At 36.9% G+C, this 15200-nt stretch overlaps 4 protein-coding genes across 7 annotated transcripts; 3 read left to right on the top strand and 1 right to left on the bottom strand.

Moving 5' to 3' along the window:
- Positions 1 to 177: 177 nt before the first annotated feature.
- AT3G50610 (DNA-directed RNA polymerase II subunit RPB1-like protein) lies at positions 178 to 1141 on the top strand (the record flags this gene model as incomplete). Of its 2 annotated transcripts, none has more annotated exons than NM_001339475.1 (1): positions 178 to 1141. In NM_001339475.1, the coding sequence occupies one exon, from the start codon at positions 238 to 240 to the stop codon at positions 967 to 969; it is 732 nt and encodes a 243-aa protein (NP_001325993.1). The 2 variants fall into 2 exon arrangements, with proteins under 2 accessions (NP_001325993.1, NP_190630.1); NM_114921.1 differs by having other exon boundaries at positions 280 to 969.
- A 48-nt stretch (positions 1142 to 1189) lies between these two features.
- On the bottom strand, positions 1190 to 9820 carry AT3G50590 (Transducin/WD40 repeat-like superfamily protein). Of its 2 annotated transcripts, NM_114919.6 has the most exons (26): positions 9575 to 9673; positions 9265 to 9405; positions 9074 to 9183; positions 8802 to 8967; positions 8615 to 8715; positions 8446 to 8518; positions 8206 to 8341; positions 7938 to 8098; positions 7688 to 7812; positions 7507 to 7606; positions 7246 to 7336; positions 7061 to 7112; positions 6869 to 6970; positions 6649 to 6795; positions 6414 to 6576; positions 5865 to 6095; positions 5600 to 5754; positions 5393 to 5482; positions 5148 to 5215; positions 4862 to 4974; positions 4586 to 4781; positions 4295 to 4406; positions 4057 to 4211; positions 2363 to 3752; positions 2050 to 2244; positions 1190 to 1948 (listed from the first exon to the last, which is right to left on the bottom strand). In NM_114919.6, exons 2-26 carry the CDS (start codon positions 9398 to 9400, stop codon positions 1472 to 1474), a joined length of 4845 nt encoding a protein of 1614 aa, NP_190628.6. In that variant the 5' UTR covers positions 9401 to 9405; positions 9575 to 9673; the 3' UTR covers positions 1190 to 1471. The 2 variants fall into 2 exon arrangements, with proteins under 2 accessions (NP_190628.6, NP_001326234.1); NM_001339474.1 differs by lacking the exon at positions 5393 to 5482 and having other exon boundaries at positions 4862 to 4979; positions 5087 to 5215; positions 9575 to 9820.
- Positions 9821 to 11172: 1352 nt separating this feature from the next.
- Positions 11173 to 12061, top strand: AT3G50580 (uncharacterized protein; the record flags this gene model as incomplete). Its single annotated transcript, NM_114918.2, has 1 exon — positions 11173 to 12061. The coding sequence occupies one exon, from the start codon at positions 11173 to 11175 to the stop codon at positions 11923 to 11925; it is 753 nt and encodes a 250-aa protein (NP_190627.2). The 3' UTR covers positions 11926 to 12061.
- Positions 12062 to 13084: 1023 nt separating this feature from the next.
- AT3G50570 (hydroxyproline-rich glycoprotein family protein) lies at positions 13085 to 13943 on the top strand. Of its 2 annotated transcripts, none has more exons than NM_001339473.1 (1): positions 13085 to 13943. In NM_001339473.1, exon 1 carries the CDS (start codon positions 13139 to 13141, stop codon positions 13772 to 13774), a length of 636 nt encoding a protein of 211 aa, NP_001327871.1. In that variant the 5' UTR covers positions 13085 to 13138; the 3' UTR covers positions 13775 to 13943. The 2 variants fall into 2 exon arrangements, with proteins under 2 accessions (NP_001327871.1, NP_190626.1); NM_114917.2 differs by having other exon boundaries at positions 13163 to 13943.
- The last annotated feature ends 1257 nt before the right edge of the window (positions 13944 to 15200 follow it).

Genomic DNA, 15200 nt, shown 5'->3' with positions numbered 1-15200 from the left:
TGTTGATAAAAAAATATATATGAATACTTTGATAATCTTAAATTAATAGATAGACGGTCCAAAATCAACCAGTGTGGCCATTGTGTCTACACATTAAATTTAATGAACAGCAACATAAGCAATCTCATGGCACTATAAATACATTCTCTTTGGGGCACTCTTACTGCAAATTTCAGCATAACTACTCATATATACAAACTCCTAAACCTTGCTTCTAAATCCACAAAAAACAACAACATGAAACTACTCTCTATCACTTTGACCTCTATCGTCATCTCGATGGTATTTTACCAAACACCAATCACCACTGAAGCAAGAAGCTTGAGGAAAACAAACGACCAAGATCATTTTAAAGCTGGATTTACAGATGATTTCGTGCCCACTTCTCCAGGAAACAGTCCTGGTGTGGGACACAAAAAAGGTAATGTGAATGTTGAAGGGTTTCAAGATGACTTCAAGCCCACGGAAGGAAGAAAGTTGCTGAAAACTAACGTTCAAGATCATTTCAAAACCGGATCTACAGATGATTTTGCACCTACTTCCCCTGGACACAGTCCCGGGGTGGGACACAAGAAAGGAAATGTCAATGTTGAAAGTTCCGAAGATGACTTCAAACACAAGGAAGGAAGAAAGCTTCAACAAACAAACGGTCAAAATCATTTCAAAACCGGATCTACGGACGATTTTGCACCTACTTCTCCGGGAAACAGTCCTGGGATAGGTCACAAGAAAGGGCATGCAAATGTTAAAGGGTTTAAAGATGACTTCGCACCCACGGAAGAAATACGATTGCAGAAAATGAACGGTCAAGATCATTTCAAAACCGGATCTACCGATGATTTCGCACCTACAACTCCAGGAAACAGTCCCGGTATGGGCCATAAGAAAGGAGATGACTTCAAACCCACGACACCAGGACATAGCCCCGGGGTTGGTCATGCTGTCAAGAACGATGAACCTAAAGCTTAAAAAAGGTTTAATAGTTTATAGCTATATCTAATACATTGGTTTACGATATGTATTTTTATAAATTATAGTGTAATAGATTATACCCATTGGTACCATTTTATACTGGATTCATAATTCTAGATCATGAATAAAATTAGGGATACAAATTGTTGTGTTAACATTTGAAACTCTTTGTATTGTACGAGCTTGTTTATTGATATTATTTGTTAATTATGATTTTAAATACTCATTATATCGTCCGTAGTGTTGATATGGACTAATAATGAGCTTCTTAATATTTGTTACCTTCAATGAGGTAAATTAAAATTCAAAAGCACGTAAATATCTCAACAAATTGTATTAGCTACGTACGGAAAATAAACAGATACAAATAATCAAATCATATACAGACGAATAAATCAAAATCAAACCCACAAAATCGATCGAATGAGTTCGTACATGTAACCAGTTTGAAATTTGCTTAGATGTTGATTAACACCAACGGTGATAGTGTCTATAACCTTTAGCCAAACGGTGTGGATACAGGTGCAGGTCCAGCGAGTGCATCAGAGCGTTTGATGCTTCCCATACCGCATATGATACAACCGGGCGACGAAAGAGCAGCAAACTTAGCACCACAGAGATCACAAACATCGTATCCAATAGTCGATAATCTGCTGAGCGTAGCTGAGCATAACTGAGAAGGATCTTCAAGCGGGTCAATGGATTTGTTCGATGTGCCTCTCTGGACACAGAGATCGACTAGTCCTCTTAATTCCTCTTGCTTACTCGCTGGTGCCTTTGATAAAAGAAGTTCCAGCATCTGCTTTGAGTAGCCATAGTTTTGAACTTCCATGTTTCTTTTGATTGCAGTACGTATGCAGTTTATACGGTGCTTGGCTAGTAGTGGCAGTGAAGCTAGATGCCTTGAAAGTCTTGCCATTTCGTCCTTTGCGCTTAATGCACTTGCACCTTGGACTCTTTGTAGCCTCAAGATTTCCTGCAAATGGGAGAGAGGAGAAAAAAAGCATTGATAAGATGGTCTCATCGTTTGAGCAGAATCTAAACTCATTACAGGGGAGATCGACGAGAGTTAGTTACCCGAAGGAGAGTTACAGCTATCTTGTACTGAGCACAGATTGTGGCTTGAGCTTTGATATCTGCACCACGCGATTGATCCTTAGCCAGAGCCAAGAATGCTTCGTCAAAGCAAGACAGTGCATCTGGAAGCTGGTTTTGTTCAAGATGGGCAAGTCCAGTCTTGAAACAAACCGGAGCTGCAGCTCCACGTGGAACCTGAGGAGAAAAGCAAACAATAAGATATGCACTTTTACGTGTTGGATTTGATCTATATATGTAATAAGAAACATCAGAAAGATTAATTAGTGAATTCCAAAATCAAATTCACATTTACCTGTCCAGGACGAACTGATGCAGGAGGCGATTGAGGTTGTCCAGGAGGCTTACCAGAATCGCCGGTATTTGGAACTCCAAGAACGCTAAGATCAAGAGGCTGTGTAGAAACGGGAACCTGAGATGGCACCTGGTTCTGACCAGGATACTGTTGACGAACACCGCCGTCAGGAAGTCCAACAGTCTGAAATGGCGCACCAGGTTGTTGACTTGTTTGTTGAGGATACTGTTGAGGAACACCACCATCGGGAAGACCAATATCAGGCAGAGGAGTATTATTTGCTTGATTTGGACCACCCTGTGCAGCTATTGCAGCTCGAGCAGCTTGGTCCATTTTCGAAAGATAAGTGCCAGGAGGAGGCAATGTCTTGGCAACCTCAACAGATGGGATTGTGTTTTGGAAAAAGTCTTCCGGTATCGGCGCGGCTACACCAGGTGGAGCTGGTTGAGAAACTGGTTGAGGTTGCTGTGTCCATGAGCTCATTGCAAAAGGATCAACAGGAGCAGATGCAGAACTTGGAGCAGTTGTAGTTGCAACTGTTGAGGAAGAAGGCTGGCTTAACATCTGACCCAAATCCTGAGATCCAGCATTAATTGATTTTGTTCTACTCATTGTTAAGCCTAGACCATCTCCGAGTTTAAACGTTTTAGCAGCTTCTTTAAGCTTATTGACGTCCACGGTGGTAGATGTTGGCTTTTCTCGTATTCTAATCTGCAGCTTCTTAGGTTTTGTTACACCTTCCTCGTCACTGCTGCTGCCATCACCAGTAGCACCATACATTGTTTTCTTGAATTCCTCAGCAGCCTTTGCCTGTTCATCAGCTACGTTTTGTTTTCCAAGGGATTCCAGACCCATCATCGAACTTGATTCACCAGCAGGAAGTGCCAGAGGTTTATCCGATACAGGTTTACCCAACAAACTAAGCCCTCCAGGTTTAGAAACTAAGCTGTCTTCTTTAATTTCCACCACATTAACTCTGCCTTTGACACAGCCCAAGTAAACACCAATATGATCAGCTACTATTGAGGGGATGGTTCCATCTTCATTCTTCATGTATGGCATTACTTCCCCAGCAAGCTCCCACTTAGGTATGCTCTTCATGTCGGTTGGAGTCTTGATTTCCCAGTTGCCACCACCCCATTCTGGTCCTTTTGGAACCATACTCTCAGCTGCAAAATTAGCAAAAATTCCCTGGGTCCATCCTGTAGACCGTACTCGTAAAATCCTTTCACAATATCGTCTCAACTCGGGATCTCCACTTTCTTCTTCCAATTTCTGGGCAAGACGACGCATAGCACTAGGGTTGAGGTGGCATATAAAAAGATCTAGCATGCTCTCATAGTCGCCTATTACTTCAAAAGTTTCCTTTGCGCTATCGAATTGACCATATCTACAGTACAAAATGTACAAAGTAGTTAGATGACTGAAGCTTGCCAAAAATATTGCCATGAGAAACTAGCATAGGGATGTAATTTAGGTACAAGGATCAAGAAGTGTTATATCGGAGTTCCAACTAACTATAGATAGTGACTGGGGAGGCGGTAAAAATACTTGAGATTAACTTTTCAAGGTCCAGTTCAAGATACGCTAAAACTCCCACATATTGTAGCTTTGAATAGGCCATCCAACAATAACTAACTATATTTTTTAGATATTCAGATGCTACATATGTCCTGCAAAGAAAGTTTACTTACTTGATACAGGCATATCCAAGCTGCCGGAACCTCTGGAACAAAAGAGAAGTTGGAGGACATTTTGGATAGTCTCTAGAACGCAAGAACTCGTCCTTTAAAACTGACAATGCCGTGGAGAACCGAAGAGCCTTTATCGCATATGCACAACGTAATACCTAATTTTTTCAAAACCGTTTAGTAAGAGAACACATCTTCTGGGGGAGAGTTCTGGTCATAAGATCTACTGAACTCGACTCACCTGGTTGAATTGAGGGCCTGCTTGAGCTAGTGATACAGCAAGATCTCCACATACTGGAGCGCTTCTAGCAAGAATATCAAGAGATCTTGGAGTAATTCGCAAGCTATCAAACCTGCAGCCATTATATATATAAAAAAAGAAGCTAATATAGTTAGCATGGAATGCAGTCAATAAAGATAGCTAGGGAAAGAGACAAAGAAACTCATTGATGTATCCTGCACACCTATTCCAAAGTATTTGACATTAAATATGTAACAACGTGTAAGCAAAGAAAAAAGGAAAGGGGGTAACCTTGTTGTTATTTGATACAATATTTCAGAAAGGTCTACTTTCTGTTCAAATGTTTGTTGCATTGTAGAAAATCCAATTAAAAGCGGTTCAAGTAGCCCAACAAGGCAGCTCTTGATTTCGATCCCCTTTTTCTGCTTCGGACTTATATCAGTGGGATGAGCAAGCAATAGGCGGTCATTCAAGGCACCAACTAGGGCTGCGTTGAAGAGGATAAATTTAAGAGAATGAAATACAGTAAAATCACCTTAAGCATATAGAGAATCAAGATCTACTTACCTGCGTATGGTGTACTTATGGAAAGAATAGTCCTCACTTTCCCATCCCAGCCAAGTAAACATACAGCAGTTGTTGTAGAAAAGAGTAAGGCAGGCCCAACCCATAGAAGAGATCTAAAGTACGCATAAGTTAAGGATTTTCAATAGTCAATGAGCATGCATCTAAAAAGTGTTAGCATATAATGCACATGATTGAAAGGGAAGAAAGATAGTTTAATCAGGATATTGATGGTAAGCCTCTATCATATTTCGTTGAACTGCTTGCCAATATATCAAAATCCGCAGACACCATCAGCACCCTTTGGGTTGTTAATATCCCTGCGACATATCCCCGGGGTGTTTCTTGCCATTGAACCTGTACATTTTGAGACAACAATTAGTTCTTTATACAATTGATGGAAAAAACTACTTTAGAAATCTAAATCATATTCTAAGAATCTCTACGTAATACAAAAGTTGATTGACCAAAATTTCAGGAATATCAATTGTCGATTCAACCAATTTTTGACAGCAATAGAACGCTAACACCAACATGACGAGTCAATTTTCTGAACATGATCGTTTTAATTTCAAAGAGAACCGGCCAGATGTAAACCACATTAAAGGGTAAGGAATAAAACGACTGCATTTACTGAGCTGGTCATAGAATCAAATACTAGATATCAAAAGTTTATTTGGTTGGAAAATTTCCCACCAAACTACTAATAAACAGTACGAAGTTATAATAGATGTTGCATACCTGAAGAGCTATTTCATGTTTCTTCAACTTGATTGACTTTCGTCCCTCACCTTGTGTTGAAATATAATGACCATCTGAAGCTGAGAGACGGTAGCCTTGAAACAACTTTGCCAGCCCAATTTGGGTTCCATTACAAGCAAACATCAGAGTGGACTCTGTAATTTAAAGAGGCATCAGTTAGCGATGGCATGCTCCAATTGATAAGTAACTTCAAGAATGAGATTATCTGTAACTTCAAGAATGAGATTATCTGATGCAACATCACCTATCGGTGTGGAAAAAACACGATCGACTTCTGTCTCAAACATGAATTGTTGTGGACCCTGAATTCCAGAAGGATCCGCCTCTTTCTTTTGGTTTTCTTCAGATAACAAATTCTTCTCATTCTCTTCCATTGTGGTAAGTTTTGGGAGGATATACATAGACAGTCCTGTCTTATCCTCGTCAAGAATTGCAAATTGATCGTCATTTGGGCCGATAAAGGCAGCATCACAACCTGCATACCAAAAAAGTATAGCTTTGAGGTTACTCTTCTCTTGTTCGTTTACGCCTTTGGAAACATAGGAAAACAAAAAGGATGAACGGCTTAAATAATTCTAAGCTTGCATCTCTATCAAGTAAACAGATCATTCGTTGAAACGTTCAGCTTCCTTGATTGTTAGTAACTACTGTTTTATAGCATACATTGTACCCCTGGTATATTTAAATGACTGGATGCAGTATGATACCGTTTAATGTTTTCAAAACTAAAAGTTATGAGGCAGGATAGGAAGTTCTCTAAAGAATAGCAAGGGAATCCAATGATTAGACAAACCTTTAGCAGTGCTTCCTTTGCTATTAGGCAGCTGGGAACCTGTATTTTCCCAGTAAAGCACAACTTCATTTGTAGCACCACTGAACTCAAAGACAACCAGAAAGAGGTGCCTTTTACGACTGTAAACAATGTGTTTCGAATGATATTCAACATTTCCGGGGATCTGAAACAGAAAAGTTCTGTAAGTAAAAGGAAACCAAAAACTAAAACGAAATCACATGATATCAGATTATACCGATGTGTACAGCTTCTTGTAGATGTTGTCTGTTCCAGAACAGAGATTGTGAGCCATGAGGTTAAGGCCCTCGATATAAAAGGACCTCACAGGATAATGAAGAACTCTATTTGGCTTATTGAAGAAATTCAGCTCCAAATGAAATGGCTGTCAGATAATCCAATCAGTCAGGCATAAATCAGATACTACAGAAAAGAAACACTAAACAACAGTTACATGCCTGGCAAACAGGAATGTCTTTAAGTTGATCCTTTGTATCCACGACCGTAATAAGGGGTAACCTTGATATTGGAGCAGTTTTGGCATGACCCTCCATAAAATGCTGTACGGATTAATTCATCGACTAAGCTCAAAATAGTTCCAAATAATAAAACAAACATAATGTCTAAGCAAGAAGGTAAAGCAGTCATACACTATACAAGAACGCCTTCCGTGCGATATCTGAAATTGTTAGCTGACTCTGGCTGTAGAAAAGTAACAGAGTGAACTATGAAGCAGATGAAATTTGAGTCATTTGGTACGGAATTCACAGCACATGCTAGTAACTTTTTTTTGCGCAATTTTCCAACAGTGATTGCATGAGAAATATCCACCTACCCCTTGTGCTCCTGTAGCAGAGCTTGAAGTTGATGCTCGGCTAAAATTCCAGAGGAACCCATAGACGAAAGCTTTTCCTTTAGAACAGAAGCTGTTAATCATCTCACATGTTAGAAAGCCGGATATTGATACGAACGACTCTGGTCGAACCCACAACCCATACTATTAACAGAGGATTGGTTACTCTCAAGAGACACATCCATACAGCTTAAGAAGAGTATCAATTGTTATGTTTGAATAACATTAGTGTTCAAGATTCACCTGAAGATCCCCTAGCACTTTGCAAAACTGCAAAGAGCTGCTTCCTTCCTTCTCTAGTCTGAGCTGCTCGATTTTGAGTGTTCTCATTACCCACCATGTTCTGTATAAGAAACCCAGTATGTCAAAGACAGAAGCCACACTTCTACCTAAGGAAGGAGTGCCAGTAGGAAGTATTCTTAACTGCAAAAATCAAAGCTGCTAAGTTCAGCTTTGGGTGAACTTCTAAAGTTTTGATTCGTGGTAAAGGGTAAACAGCTTCGCCACCCTGTTGGGAGAGAATTTTAGGAATGTCTATTGATTCCATAGCTGCAAAGAAAAAAAAAAAAGGATAGTGCTACAATGCGTAATCAAAGTCTCCAAACCAAACCATGGGAATTATTCCTAAGTCGGGGAGGAAAATATATTTTCTCTATAAGAGATATCAGGCTTACCAGCAGGCTCAAAGAAGTTTGTTTGTGTCGAAGGCCTATTGGGATTAATTATTACTCGTGTCTTCCACACTTGAAGAGATCCATCCTTGGACACAGTGACAAGTACACGCAACATAGGAAGCCAAGAAATTGAAGTGATGGGTTGCGAACCCACTTGCGTTCTGCAGTTCCAAAATATAACAAACAAGAATGAATTGCTGCGAGAAAAAAAAGGGATAGCAATTTCATGCCAGCTGACAGAAATCTAAAAGCAACGAAAATGACTTACATTCCAATCATATTAGGTCTTTCAGTTGAAACATCCCACGCTAAAAGTGTACCCCTCCTATCTCCAACAAAAATCCATTCTAGTGTTGGGTGAAAAGCAAACGAACTTGCGCCGATAAGTTTAATAGTATTATCAACTGCGAGGATAACAAAGAACTGCTTTAACTGGTGGCTATTGCTCAGGATACCCCAAGTGAGAAGAATAAAAACAATGAGACTTGTGAGATCCTCCTAAACTCACGCTGTAGTGTATAATGAACAGCATAAGTATGAATGTTATAAGCTCGTATCAACCCCTCTGCATATGCTACATACTGAAAAGACAAAACATTGAACAAGAAGTTACGCGTGTGTACAACAAAATCAGATTCCACACACTAACATGAAAATGTGTGAATGTTTTATCATACCAGGACAGGTAGTCGAGGATGGCAAGCAATGTTCACAATTGGTTTCTTCAAATCTGTCTTAATTTTGGTTGGAGCTCTTCCACCTTCAACAGTTCCAACAACTACAGAAAAGAACAAATACAGTCAATCGGTAAAATAAACCAGCACACCTACTCATATAGGAGAACTCATGAACTGATAACCCAACCTGTGACACTCATTCGTTTTGGGAATCCAAAGAACACAACAGGTTGAAGTGGCGTCACAGCAAGATGAACTTCAGTATCTGAGGAAATGTGCTCACTCCTCTTCTCCGGTGAGTGCAATACACAAGTCTGCTCCGTTTCAAAATCACAAGACCTAATTGTACAATCCTAAACAATTCCAAACACAAATCATTCTAAAACACTGAACACCAAGCTAAAACTACTATTCCAAATTGAAAACAAAATCTCTACAATAACATTAGAGGAAACTGACCTCAAGAATGGCAACAACAGCATTGCTGCTAGTAGGACTATACAACATTCTAACAGCTGGAGATCCAATATCAATAGACGCGATCTTACATCCCGTTAATGCATCAAATTCTGCAAAAACCAATAAGTTTCAATATCAAACAGTCACAAACTATGAAACCAATCGATAAGAATTTGCGGAGAGTATTATACCCATGATGTGAGAGCCAACGGCAACAGCGATAACGGCTTGAGAAGGATGAAACGCCGCCGTATGAGGTTGTAGTGGCTTGCTCACACCGCGACCTACATGACGCAGATCCAGATGCTGCACCGTTGCCCACTCCATAACTTCTGAAAGACAAAATACGGCTGATCATTGTCACAATTTCGATTCAGATCGATCAAGAGAACGAGAGAAGCTGATAATAAGATTACTGATCTGATCTTCGAAAGAAAATAAAATTTCAAAAAAAAATGGAAAATTCGTTGATAGCTTTGTAGTGTTCATTTTTGGTTTTACCTGCTCTTAGATCCGTGTGAGATTACTAGTTCATCAATTTGCTTCAAATCCAATGCAGAGAATACGAAGGTACACGAAGGTTTTTGGGAAACAGAGTGAGATCGAACGGGAAGATCAGAAAAATCAATAGAGGAAGAAGAAGAACATCGAACCAAAAATGTCAAATATTTGGGTCGGGTTGTCCGGATCTCTCTTCTCCGGGTCGGATCTTTCGGGTGTTACTTTATGCTCCATTGCCTCACTGTCTAATTCTGAAACTACGCCGTTATTATGGGCCTAAATGGGTTTAATAGGTTGTCGTTTAATGGGCCTAAATGGGCTTTAATAGGTCTTTTCAAAGATCTACACAAATCTGCATCTAATAATTTCTTTTTGTTAATCTGCATTTAATATTTTTTATTTTTTTAAGTCTTATAATTGCAATATACATATTTTCGTTATGTTTTTTTTTTCTCGTTAAGAATATTCATTTTCGAGTTTCCAAGAAATAATATTTACAACAGTTTAAGTTTTAAGAGATAATAGTTGCGAGATATGGAATTTTATCATATTTATTCGTTTGTTAAAAAGATCTTTATTATATTTTTAACCAACAAAAAACAGAAGTTAAATCCTTCTATATATAAAAAACCGAATTAGTCTCAAAAACAACAATGGATCATCACCACGACTGCAACACTATCTAACTACGATAAGTGGATGGACGCGAAGTTTCAAGTCACCAAAGTTTTGTTTTCAAACATCGTGAGCAGAATACTTGTGCAGATGCTCTACGCCAAAAATTCAATTCGATGTAACATCCCGTGCAGTGGCGGAGCTAGAAAATTTTGTTATAAGGATCAGAATTTTAATAAAAATAGTATATTATATAAAATTTATTATTATTTTGTTTAGAAATAATCTACACCTGAGAAAAATATCTGAAAATCAACTAAATTAATAATTACAACTTTTTGTTATGGTCCACAAAGACTAAGAAAAGCAAAAACAAATTGTGTTTTTTTTATATATATAATTATAACATTAGATCATTAGTTGAACTTAAGTTTAAATAAGTCAAGGATTTTTAATTTTATTACATTACAATTTGGTTTAAAATTCTAATGAACCAAACTTATTTGGCTTTTTTGTCGTTTTAGTTGAATTAGTTTGATATGGGGATCAAAAACTATAATGCATTGGGGTCATTATAATTACTCTTAATAAAATATAGTAGAAATTTTAAAATTCATAGGGGTCAATTGACCCCCTAATTACACACTGCCTACGCCCATGACCCCGTGGTGTTTATACATTTTTGTCCATACTTTTTAATCCCATTTGTAAACAAGGATATGTTTTGAGTTTTGAAAGAAAGTTGTTAGATAAAAAAAATAAAAAAATATATTCTTTTCGAGTTTCCAAGAGATAATATTTACAACAGTTTAAATTTTAAAAAATAATAGTTACGAGATATGGATTTTTTCATATTTTTTTGGTTGTTAAAAAGATCTTTGATATATTTGTAACCAACCAAAAAAAAGAAGTTAAATCCTTCTATATATAAAGAACGAGTTAGTCCATTTCTTTGTATACACTCACAAATCTTCCCTTTAAGAATGAAAACCTCCATCGTGCTTGTAGCGGCAGCTTTTCTTTGTCTTGTGGCTTTTCCGACCACAACCGTCGGAAAATACTGGCCAAAAATCGAAGGATGGCCAAACCCGTCTGAAATCACTAGAAACGAACTGATGCTTTTGAACACTGGCCATAGTTTCGGCTATGGAGATTCCAAAGTCTGGAAATGTACTTATAGCAACGGATCTGCTCCTGCCATTTCTATTTCTCCATCAACGCCGATTCCGTCAACTCCATCAACACCGTCTCCTCCTCCTCCAGCTCCTAAAAAGTCTCCCCCACCGCCAACGCCAAAGAAGTCTCCATCTCCGCCTTCATTAACACCGTTTGTTCCCCATCCAACGCCCAAGAAGTCTCCATCTCCGCCTCCAACACCGTCTCTTCCACCTCCAGCGCCCAAGAAGTCTCCTTCAACACCGTCTCTTCCACCTCCAACACCCAAGAAGTCTCCACCTCCGCCACCAAGTCATCACTCATCATCTCCATCAAATCCACCTCATCATCAACAGAATCCATGGGAACACATCGAGAGATGTATGATAAACATGGGACCTGTTGGGATGTGTCGGATGCAGATGGAAGTCAGTTTCTACACGAGGTTGTTTCAAGTTAGTGACTATTGTTGCAACCTTGTTGTCAACATGAAAAGTGAATGTGACGACGTCGCTTGGGGATTCTTCAACGACCCTTTCTTTGTTCCTCTTGTTCGTTACACTTGCCATGTCACCTGCTAGTTTCTCTTCTTCTTTGTTTGTTCTTGATTAATTAGGGTTTTTTTCTTTGATTATTTGTTTTTCGTTTTGGTTCGTTTAGTCATGCGATATTTGTTGCCGTTCATATCTGATGAACGGATCTTTTGTTAAGGTTTAATCAATGAATAATTATCTCTTCATTCTCTTTGTTGCTTGTTTTATGTTCGCAAATGAATAAAGAAAATATCAAATACCAAAAGTTAAATCGCATTATTTGCAAAAGATATTGTGTTTGGACTTGAAAAGATCGTTAGGGAAGTATATATCATGTCTATTTCGATGCAATCATTCTTTTTGTTACATCGTTTTTTAATTTATAATATTTGAAAATTCTACATTCAGAAATGTGTGATCTCTAATTAACAAGAAGAAACATATAACGATTTGAATGTTTCTTTTCCTTTTTCTTCGTGATTTTTTAGTTAGTTACTATATAATTTATTTGAAATTTTTCTTATTACATTGCAAAAATCACCTCTTTTGTTTCCTTTTTAATTTTTTTGAGCTATGAAATGTAACAGTAAATGGGATGAAGAATTATATCCCATCTAATTAACATTCAATTTATGTGACCTCGTATAAAGAATTAGATTTTTGGACTTGAAAAGATAGTTAGGAAAGCAAACTGTTGTATCATATGATTCATATCGATCTTGATGCAATCTTTAATTTCTTTCTGTTATTTCGGTTTACAAATTATAATTTGAATTAACCTTTAAACATATAAAAAAAAATCTTCATTCAAAAGAGTTGGATCTTCTTGTTGGATATTCGGGGAAACTATTAAGAAGACTAATGGGATTACGATTTGAATGTTTCTTTTTCTTTTTACTCGTTATTTTTATTTCAGTTGATAAATTTTCTTTATTAAAACCTTTTTTTCAGGGCAATTTTTTTTATTCATTTTGATTATTTTACATAATTTTTGTTTACCAAATAGATCTGTAAAAAAAATGATTTCCAACTATTTGATTTATTTAGATTATGCTAATTTCTACTCTCTTTTTTTCTTTTTGAAAAAAAAATTTAATCACAAAAAAATATTCCACGAGATAATGGTTGCAAGCAAATCAGTTTATAGAGATAATAATAACTGCTACAACATATTCGTAGTATATACAAATTCTATCTTAATCCTTATTTTTAATTTTGTTTACTTTAAAAGAAAAGAATAAAACTCTATATAAACGGATCAATGCATTCTCACTCATTTTTGTTTATACACTTAAAAAAAATCCTTTGTTTACATCGCCGTAACACCATGAAGAGCGTCATTGTCATTGTAGCTCTCCTATGCCTCGTCTCTCTCCCAAACCCTACCGTCGGATCAACAAAGAAACCATGGCCTAAGCCGTCCGATCTAGCCAATCACAATAACAACTTCGGTGACTCTAAGGTTGGTTGGGCTTGCTCCTCCTCTTCAGACCCCAACACTCCTCCTTCACCTCCCGGCTCGTTCCCTAATATCCCCCAAATCCCGGGAATACCAAACATCCCGTTTCCCAACATTCCGGGAATCCCAATACCTAACATCCCTGGACTCCCTAACATCCCTGGACTTCCAGGTCCTCCGTTTGAGTCTCTTCTCGTGTCGCAATCCGGTGAGTTAGAGAAATGTTTGTCTAAAGATGGGTCGAAAACTAATGAGAAATGTTTCTCGCAAATATTTTCGAGTTGGGCGGAGAATGATTTCGCATTGGACAAAGAATGTTGTGAGATCATTGTGAATATGAACAAGAGGTGTTATGGCCATCTTCACATGATGTTTAAGAGTCATTTCTTTGCTCCTCTCCTTCAATACTCTTGTCACATCAAGCATGCCAAGAACTAAGCAAGTCTTCCACACGCAATTCGTTCCTCCATTTAGTTTTCTTTCCTTATTTTTAGTTTTGTTAGGGTTTTGATTTTGTTTTGTCCATTTCTCATGGACATATCTTGATTTGTTCGTCGTTTAATTAATAAAATCATAGTTTTTTTTAATTATTATTAGAATTTAATTTAATTCTCTCTTCTTTTCTGTTACAAATTTGTTCACAAATTTATGTGCATGCTCGTAGATCCGCTTGAAATTGCGGGTAGAAATTTTCTTGGTATTTTTTTCGGATCTCTTTTGATCTAATTCGTGAACTACTTTTTAGGTTTGACAAGAAAATATGGACTAATGTAAGGCTAAAAAGTTTTAGAATTGGGCTTTTATCGTTAAACCACAATATACATAAAACATGCGTTTTACCAATTCGGTTTATTATGACAAAATAAGATAAAATATATCTATGTATTTATATGACTATAGTATAAGTTTTTAATTTTATGGTAAAAATTAAATTTAAAGAAAAACGGATGAACTCAAAAAAATCATGTGGATATAAGTTAATTTTGATAAATGATACTCTTAAGTTAATTTCCAAAAGAAATATATTAACTAAGATTTTGTGTATTTGTTTTGTCACAACGAAATTAATTAAGTTATTTGAGTCAAGAGAATACAAAGATGAGCTGAATTGAATAGATGAAATTTAACACAAATGTTTTGTTAAAATTAGAGGAAGTATATTAAAATAAATTTAAATAATATAATAGTATTGGAAAAAAATGGAGTGTAAGTGTGTAACATTATAATAGAAACATATTTAAAACAATTTTGTAATTACAACGATAGCTACTTTTCAACTCCTTCGGGACCTCTTGAATTAATGTTACACCTCAAGAACACGTAATTGAATTTGTTTTTATGTGACGGTGCGAGAGCAATCATGAGAAGAAAATAACATAATGTCTATATTTTGTTTTGTTTTCACTTAGAGAGTTTAAAAACGAGAATATGATGAGAATGACCAGACTTTATGTTATTTTCATAAGGTTGTGTTCATAAACGGCTAAACTCGGTTTTTTAAAGAAACTAATAATCTGATATTTTTATAGTAAAGACACATATTTAGCACTAGCCACTATATTATATGGTTTTGTAGTCTTACTGTTTATTGAATAATTTAGAACACTGTATATTTTTTGTTTGATGTTAAATGATTAAATATGTTAATATCAACTTAATATGAACTTAACTAAAAGACTCGATCATATAATGCAATGCACACACATGAATAATTATATAAAGGTGATATCGAAGGGCGTTACAAGAGAATGGAGGAAAGATTTGAGAAGATTTAGACCAATCATAGATGATATGGGTTAGTTACTCAGTTACCAATATCTGGTCCCATGTATAATGACATAATATTTGTAATTAGTATCTTATT

Source organism: Arabidopsis thaliana, chromosome 3 (genome assembly GCF_000001735.4).
Source record: "Arabidopsis thaliana chromosome 3, partial sequence".
NCBI lineage: Eukaryota > Viridiplantae > Streptophyta > Magnoliopsida > Brassicales > Brassicaceae > Arabidopsis > Arabidopsis thaliana.
This window is presented reverse-complemented; position numbering and strand designations above follow the sequence as displayed.

What these genes read in the sequence shown, in the direction of transcription:
- AT3G50570 (NM_001339473.1), top strand. Translation starts at nt 13,139, where the DNA reads ATGCATTCTCACTCATTTTTGTTTATACACTTAAAAAAAATCCTTTGT.
- AT3G50590 (NM_114919.6), bottom strand. Translation starts at nt 9,400, where the DNA reads ATGGAGTGGGCAACGGTGCAGCATCTGGATCTGCGTCATGTAGGTCGC. An exon ending in CATCAGTTCGTCCTGGACAG is followed by an intron (nt 2,245 to 2,362) that starts GTAAATGTGAAT and finishes TTTTCTCCTCAG; the next exon opens with GTTCCACGTGGAGCTGCAGC. An exon ending in TAGCTGTAACTCTCCTTCGG is followed by an intron (nt 1,949 to 2,049) that starts GTAACTAACTCT and finishes TCCCATTTGCAG; the next exon opens with GAAATCTTGAGGCTACAAAG.